Source organism: Cryptomeria japonica, chromosome 10, assembly GCF_030272615.1.
Source record: "Cryptomeria japonica chromosome 10, Sugi_1.0, whole genome shotgun sequence".
Classification (NCBI taxonomy): domain Eukaryota; kingdom Viridiplantae; phylum Streptophyta; class Pinopsida; order Cupressales; family Cupressaceae; genus Cryptomeria; species Cryptomeria japonica.
The window spans coordinates 155,807,426-155,816,354 of NC_081414.1; the positions used below are offsets into that span (position 1 = coordinate 155,807,426).

The 8,929-nt window shown below is 35.9% G+C and overlaps 1 protein-coding gene across 1 annotated transcript; it reads right to left on the reverse strand.

The window, feature by feature from the left end:
* Window positions 1-4,839: 4,839 nt before the first annotated feature.
* Window positions 4,840-5,369, reverse strand: LOC131057713 (mitochondrial import receptor subunit TOM7-1). The gene has a single exon (XM_057991876.2). It carries the CDS (start codon window positions 5,195-5,197, stop codon window positions 4,979-4,981), a length of 219 nt encoding a protein of 72 aa, XP_057847859.1. The 5' UTR covers window positions 5,198-5,369; the 3' UTR covers window positions 4,840-4,978.
* Window positions 5,370-8,929: the final 3,560 nt, after the last annotated feature.

The window sequence follows — 8,929 nt, forward strand, 5'->3', positions numbered from 1 at the left end:
CCTAACCAAAGAGGGGTTTATTTAGTTTCTTCCTCATATCAAACTTTGGCTTGTCAAAATTTAGGAAAGGATGAAGTTCCCTAGTGGAAGAATGTCTAGAATAAATTTACATGGCCTAAATGCAACTTTTTCCTTTCGTTGCTAGTTCATAATAGATGTCTCACGTGGGACAACCTAAGGAAGCATGGATTTTTGTGCCCATCTTAGTAAGCCTTATGTGGTACAAGTGAGGAATGTTCTTCTCACGTATTCTTAAAATGTTCCTTTGCCAAAGATATTTGGCACCTTTGGTGGGGTGTTTGGGAACATACGTGTATTCAACTTACCTCTTTAATTTATTTTTGTAAGAGTTTGGGGCACTCTTTAGCTAAGGCCTTCTTTGTTTAGGTGCCTTGGCAAATTGGCCCCTCTTGCATCCTTTGACAAATTTGGCTAGAAAGAAACCACAAGATCTTTCAAGGAAATCCTATGGTGATGCAACAATTAGAGCAAAAGATCATGATTCAAGAGGCAATTAGTGTGAAATGAGAGGTGTTTTTCCCTTTAGAGCCCAAGGAGGATAAGGTTATGCAAAAGTTGGGTCTCGGAAATAATGGATTAGGTCTCCCCTTGTTAAGAGGGAGAAGACGCCATTAAAGGAAAACTTAAGAGGAAGAGTAGATGGCCTCCCCCTTCTCAAGGTGTTTTCAAGATTAATTCAAATGGATCTTCAAGGGGAAACCCAACTCAAGCAAGTATTGGCACAGTGAGAAGAGATAATAGTGAGCAATCCTCTTCTTTTTCCTAATATATGGGACAATAATCAAATAATCTTATGAAAGCCTTGACAATTATTAAGGCCTTGGAAAGGGGATTTGCCCTTGCATGGGACAAGATTATTTGTGTTCGACTCTCAGATCTTTAAATGCTAGGACGTTCAAAGATGTGAACTAGTAGTTGGCCTACATGACTTGTCAAATCCTAAGGCTGAGTAACTCTTTGGAGTAGGTCTCCTTTGTCCTTATCCCTAGGGAATTGAACAAGGTGGCAAAATGTCTTGCTAAATGGGCCTCAAAGCGTATAGACTAGTTTGTTGATAATTGGGAGTTGGGGTAAATAGTTGGTTTGGTTGGACATCAATGTGGCCTTCTTTGGGTTGGTTTGGGTGGTGATTCTTTGCTTCTCTTTTTGTGCAGTTGTTGTGTTGTGGTCTTGCTTGGTGATTGGTGTAGCTGACATTTGTTTGTTTTGGATGCTATATTCCTATAACTTTGATTCTTAATAATTTTTTACCTCTTCTATTTTAAAAATCATTCCCCGAGCTGGAAATTGAAAATGTGGACGAATGGGGCGTTGGACACACAAATATACTGAGAACCCAATTTATTGTGAAGTTGACCTGCAAGTGCAAACTATAACAACTCTGCCACAATTAATTTAACACCAACCATATAGAAATTTGTCTATGTAACGCCTCTGTAATGCTCACCATTTTTTATTAATTTTTGAGTTATCTTGCACATTTCAATAAACAAACAGGTAGGCAAACGTCAATTTCATCTTGAATTGGTTTTTGTTTACCCTGATTGTTGCTTTCAATGTAGAATGCCTCTTGGCATAATTATCAAGGCCTAATGGCATAAAAAGGTGAAGTAAAGATCAACCTCGTCAAATGAAATATAATATTTATGAGAACGATCTTACTATCAAGAGCACTGCATAACATTGGCCAGTCTTCTGCTAGACCTCCAGTAAATTCAATGTGTGATACAAGTGCATTACAACTTAGTAGCTTAGTAGCTATCACTGTCGGAGATGATGTTAATATCGCAAAGCAGGAGGGAACCCTAATGATCCAAAGTACAACATCAAGGCCTAGTAGCATAAAGGGCAAGGAATATATCAACCTTTGAACAGGTCATATTTATTAGATGGGTCTTGCAGGCAACAGCTCAGCACATTTCCTATTATTCTGCCACATCTGTAAATGCCAGCTCCGGTAGAAGAAGCTGTCATGTCTCTAAACCATGTGATCATATCACTTCTTGGTCCTTACAAATTAGATGGTATATAATATTATAACTTGGAGCTCCCGAACTGTATTGTGGTGGACAAAAGGCTTAAGCCTTAAAGTTGTGAAAGTAGAGCTTTATATTCAAAGAGTTTCCTGCTACTCTAGCTCCAGTATATGGACTTTCCTTTTGCAGTAGAAGAGACATTTTGAATCGTATAACCATGTTCTCTGGGTTTGAGGACCTGAGGTATTTCACTCAAGATGTTTTGAAATTTGTGGGTCCAGATGCAAATGATTTCCAAATGAATTCAATATCTGTGCTCTTTAGAAGATTCCTAATTCTAGTAGTATTCTGTACAATTTTAGACCAGAAGTTCGAAATCAATACAATTTAGAAATTGGACATCTGATAATATCTATTTAATTTGATGTCTTAAGCACAAATAAAACAGAAAACATGAAACATCCTCCAAATAGTCCCACATAACCTATTATACCATAAAACTTAAAATTCACTATTGTGAGAGTATTGTAACTAAACCAAAAACTGTAAATCACTTCCAACAATATTGTAAATAATAAATAACAATGAACCAACAAATTGGTAGAATGCCTCGCCATTATTTGGTATCCCATCATAAAATATGTAAATTCTGAGCCTTCTTTAACAATTTCAATGAACTTGCTCCTCTACAACAATCTTGCCTCTTTTAGTTACATCTTTGGGAATATTATGATTTCTGGTCACTATTAATAAAATAAACAAAGAAAACCTTTGTAACCATATAAAATACATCTGAATATATTAAGTGCTCTACATTTTGAGTTTGAAATCCAAAATATTGCCCTCTGAAACTGTGCAGATTTATTATTAGAAATAAACCTCCACCATTCCATGCAGTATGCTGTTCAACTAGACTTATTGCAGCTCAGAATTAATGTAAGATGTGAACTTAAAGAAATGAAATTAGCTTATAAATTTCTTTAATCATTGCCACAAAACAGTTGAACGAGGCCACAATACACTGAGATGAAGAAGATAAAGAACGTGAAGCAGAAGGCACAGCACTAGAGCTGGTAATACCAAGATATGTCAGACTGAATCATTCAGAAGAACAAATTATTGGAGATAAGAATGCTGGTGTACAAACAAGAAGGAAAATCAGAGAAAATTCCTATTTGATTTAAACTATTGAACCTAAAACAGTGAGAGAGGCATTGAAAGATGATGATTGGATCAATGCTATGAATGAGGAAGGCTACTGAGTTGATTCTGTTACAACCTCATGCTCTACTGACTGAAAGTGTCTGGTGATGGTGGACCGAAGGCTAACTTTGACAACAATAAAAGCTTCACAGAAGCATGGATAACAAACATCCATTTGAGGGTAGGCCAACACTTCTTTACACTGGTCAATAAGCTGAGACGGAACTCCATTGTCCAGAGGAGATCTGAAAAGAGAGAGGTGAATGTCAGATACACTCTCTATAGAAAGACATTTTCTCTCCTATTGGAAACACAAGGCATATCATATTGAAAGAACCACCCTTAGACCGCAAAGAGATCTGCAATCAAAGTATTTTTGTTGAAGCAGTTTGTTCGTCTTTATAGTATTTGTGATGGAGAAGCCTACCATTACAATATTTCATCCCCATGTTTTGCACAGAAATTGCAAATTTAGAAAAGCATAATGGAATTTGCATCTGAAACTTACAAGCGGCTGCTGGTTAAAACCTAATGTCTTAGCAAGCAGCTTAAGACCAGAACTGGAGACATGCAAATACTGTTAATGTATTTTCATTTATTTCCACATGGATAAACAAGACACGATCAATGAAACGAGTCGGTTCAAGTCCACACAGCAATAAGATGAGATTGTGGTACAATGATTATGCCAACATACTAGTGTAACCCATACAAATGCTAAGAATGCAGTCCAAGCTTATCCCATTCAGCATAACCAAGAAAAATTACTGTTATCTTTCCATCACAGATCACAAAGAAATCGATGATTAATAGTGCTCAAGATGCGGAAGGCATAAAAACACAGGCCACAAGCTGTTTCATCAGATCAAGTGAATAATAAAATGCAACATTTTCGTCAAAACATGCGAATACAAAAATATCACAGTTTCATCAAATCGCGCGAATACTAAAATGGAACAGTTTCGTCAAATCGTGTAAATATTAAAATGCAACAGTTTCGTCAAATCATTCAGATACCAAAATGCAACAGTTCCGTTAAATCGTTCAGATACCAAATTACAACGACTTCATAACATCATACAAATACTAAAATGCCAGCATTTCACCATACCATGTGATTACTAAAATGGAAAAAATTTAAAGATTTAAAATGGAAAAAATTTACAGAATAAAGGAAATCCTACCGCATCAGCTTGCGAGAATGCTAAAATATAACTACTTCATATCACCAGAGGAATGCTAAAATACAACTTCGTGAAATGACGACGATGATTATTGGATACAGCACAATTGTTCACGCACAAAACACATATACCACAAAGCATTCATCTATATAGTTATCATTCGTGAAAGCAATCCTAACCAGAATTCCATACATTTCAATTCAAAACCACAGCTGAAAAGAATCGACCTAAAATTATAACACTTATCTCTCCCACACGATCCATATCCATTAAAATGTAACTAAAACCCCTGGAACATTACACAGCTGCGTATCAAAGAAAACTCATCCTTTCCAGTGTTGAAAATAGATTTGTTGATAAGATTACAAGGAAAAGGAATACAACTCCAACAATCCTAACCCTAACCCTAACCCTAGCCCTCGCCCTGGCTAGATAATACAAACAATAGCCTTGGAGGGAACAAACTCTAGAGACTTACAATATACCTTTGGGTCGAGGACATAATATCATATAACATAAAGACGTCCGATATACCTTATATCGAGGACTCTAATAAGGTATAGCCCTCCGAAATTTGAGCAATAAGGCTCGAAATTACACTGGACTGAGAAGCTGGGCAAGCTGAGGCTTGGGCTCCGAATTCATGCCGATGATAATGATCAGTGGAATGAAGCCGTAGTGGGTTGTAGTCTTAGCCACCTTCATTGTCCATGTCGTCCATTCTTTGAAGCGTTTAGTGAGTGATTTATTCTCATGGCCCTTGGAACCCTTGCCCATTTTTCCCTTTCCCTTTGAATTCCCTCGTGACGCCATTAATGGTGTTTTTCTTTTGCGCTTCAATTACACAGGGAGTTATTCAAACTTGATTTCACAAAACATACAGAGTCTGCGACTCTCTAAACCCCTCAGATTCAATCACTTTCTTAAACCCTATTATTAACCCTACCTTTGAAGATTTTTCATTCGGATAATGCCATTTTTATACGAATCTAGCTAATTAATTTTCATTGTCTAAAATTTTAGATTTTTTTTAAAATGAAAAGGCCATTCAAATATATTTTTCTGTCCAAAGGTTATTATGACATTAATTCTGTTTAATTTCATATGAACAATTATTTTCCTATTTAAAAAGTAATTGGCAAACTTACAAGTACTATTTATTAGTAGAATTGTTCATTTATTCGTTTCTTTAATCTTTCTCAATTTCTTGTTGTTGTTTTTTTTAATTATTGCTAAATGTTTATTTAGGGTCATTATCAATTTTTGAGTTTCCCTTGTCATTATAGAGAGCTTTGCTAATTGTTGATCTAGCACCACATTTGAAATTAGTATTTGTTTGATTTTATAAAATCTATTTTAGTTTATAATGGTGTTTAGGGTTTTTTATTTGTTATGATCAATGAGCGTGTCTTATAATATAATACTTTTGTTGGTAAGAATTCATTAGAAAGTTGGATGCAAGTTCATGAAGTTTTTTTTAGAAGATTAGATGAGTGTATGCCTTGAACATGAAATATGGCATTAGAATAGTTTGGGGTCTCACCAAATGGATCTTTGGTATAAGAGTTTGGCCAAGACTTGTCACATATGAATTACAATTTAGCACAATAGTTGAAAACTATTGATGTTCTTTCTACTCTTGATGGCTCCTATTATATTCAATGGTATACTTCAAAGGTGGAGTTTCATTTCAATAGTCAACGTAATTTTTTATTACTATTATTGAATTAATTATATTGGCTGAGAAATTATAGCAAAACAATTGATATTGAAATTAACAGTTTATGTGAACACTAATGTGATTTTGTGTTCAACAAGCCATGGCAGCTCAAGCCAAAGAAAACATAGAAAAGGAAAGACTTTAGCATAAGAGAACGATTTAGTTATATGAATTACATAAAATCTAGAACAACCTTGTAGTTGAAGAAAAAAGCTTAAGTGAAACACCCAAATCAAATTTACTTTGTATAGTCTTGTCTAGATCTACCTAAAGAGATTTCTTTGATTCTAGCATTTTCATGTGACTTGATGTGACTTGATGATTTTGTGAACCATGTCTTCTTGAAAAATGATAATTTCTAGGTAAATTTTGATTTCATTGAATGTTGTGAGAATTTGCCAAGATCTAGAGGCAATGGAAAGCACAAATAAGAGAGAACAAAATGTGACAAGAATAAACTGTATTCCTATCAATGATGCAAAATGTGATCAACTGGATCATCAATATTATTACATACAATGTAGATGAGCTTGCTTATAAAGGTAAGGCTAAGAGACAAGAGAGCACACAATGATGACATGTGACTCAATGAGATACAAGGGTAGGTAGGAGAAATAGTAAAATATTCCACATGAGGTGGATCACCCACTGAAGGTGGAATGTAACAACAAGATCACACCATAAAAGGTGGAAATTCTCCTAAATACACACTCCCAATGTAGCACATCTCCATAAGTGTCTCATATGCAAACTATTATGTTATGCATGTACCTAAGTAAACTTAAGTAAAGTGTAATTATATCCAAGATGAATAAATAATTACACCAACACTCCCCCCCCCTTAAGTGCAACTTAGGGGAATGCACTTAAGTCTACAATGCAACTAAGCAATGCAAGATGGGTCCCAGCTACGAGACCATGTTAGGTACCCATGTACAAATGCAAATGCAATCTCTTATAAAGCGGGGAAAGAGAGAAAAGCCCAATGGGAAAAAACCCTCCCCCAAAAGAGAGATGAAGACTATATACAAAGAACTCTCAAAGAAGTATGTAAAGGACTGAACTGCATGTGAGAAAAATGTCGCCCCAAGATGAGAGAAGAAGAGAAGCTAGGTACCCCCCCTCAATGTAGAATCTCCTGCAAAGATGGTCCAATGATGTTGACCAAAATACCTCCCCATTAGGAAGAAAGAGAGCCAATGTTGCACCAATAATGTTAAAGTGTGACAAAACCAGGTACCAATGTCGATGACAATGAATCACTCACTACAACATGATAAAGATCAGGCATGGAGACAACCTGCCTTGAGCATCAACTGTATACTCGTAAATGGCAGAAATATTGGTACAATCAAAGTCTCATGGGAACCATGCACAAATGTGTACAATCTAAGTCTCAATTGGAGCCATGCACCAAGTCTCACAAGATATTCCTAATCTACGTGTACAAGAGGATTACATCAAATATGTCATCAAAGACAAAATACAAAGAGGTGTGGCACTTTATGATAGTGCAAGTACAACATTGCTCATGCAAGAGCATACAACATGATATAGAGCAAATATGGAAACATGAAGATAATGCCATCAAAGAAGCCTTGTAGGAATATTACAGATGAGGATGCCTATGATTGGGATGTTGCCAAGAGATATAAAGAAGCAATAGCGCCCCCCCCCTCGGCTACCAGTTGGAAGCGCTACATATAGTGTAAAAGATGGATGAAAAAAAAATTGTTTCCAATTTTGCTTAATTATTAACAATTTTTTTTTTTAAGATTAAAAAAAAATCCCATTAAAAATAATTATTAAAATCCATGCCTGTTTAGTTGTTTCCACCTTATCAAATTATCTTAATGAGGAATTAGGATAGATGCATAATTTCATTATAAAGGTTTTCATAAATGTAGGCATAGACATATTTGCTCTTAATGGAATATATATATCAACATATGCATATACACATAGATACAGGTGTGTATATATACTACTCCTCAGAGATATATATACATTTGCATATATGTGGATATATATGTGAAGATATATATATTGATTCTCAGGTTAATATAATCCCATCTCTTACAAGCTTTCTATTATGGCATATTTATTTCTAGTGGCCCAATTCTAGTCATTGGATATCCTATATCTACTCTACCCTTGGTTCTTGCTTCATTGGTCTTCCTTACAAGAGTACCTCTGTTCTACTTTGCAAGTTGGCTTACTCCGAGTTGTTCTCTAACTCCTTCATTCTATTCTCCAGTGGCCCACGACTGTAATGGCCCTGGTTTGTTTCTTCTTACACTATTTTTGTTTCAGGCTCTTTTGACAATCGACAATGCAGGTTTCAACCTCTACACTTGCTTTCAGGGTAACTTAGCATTGGCCAGTCTAGGACCATCAGGGAGCATTAAGGACACTTGGCTCTATGTCTATGATTTGTTTTGAAGCCGGGCAGGCCTATTACCTTCCCTTGTTTGTCATTTCTTTACATACATCTAGTTACTTTTCTTCAAATTAACTCGATCTTCCAGACTGCAGGAGAACCATGTTTTTGTGTTTCGCAAGTTCCAGAGACAATTAGGAGCCCACTTCCTGATCAGAGCAACCAACTTTGAAAGTAACTCTTGGATACTACTGATCGGTTATTCTCATCTGGGGGTCTTGACCTGTGCTTTGGAATCTCACCGCAGATGATCGTGTTTAAAATCGATGTTAGGGGAACTAATGTTAAATGTAATTATTATGTAATTTCCTGAGAAGCCACCCATTGGCTATTTGGCTCTTTGGGATCTGTAAGGTATTCTAGGATTTATCCTTGGGCAAGACCA

What these genes read in the sequence shown, in the direction of transcription:
- LOC131057713 (XM_057991876.2), bottom strand. Translation starts at nt 5,197, where the DNA reads ATGGCGTCACGAGGGAATTCAAAGGGAAAGGGAAAAATGGGCAAGGGT.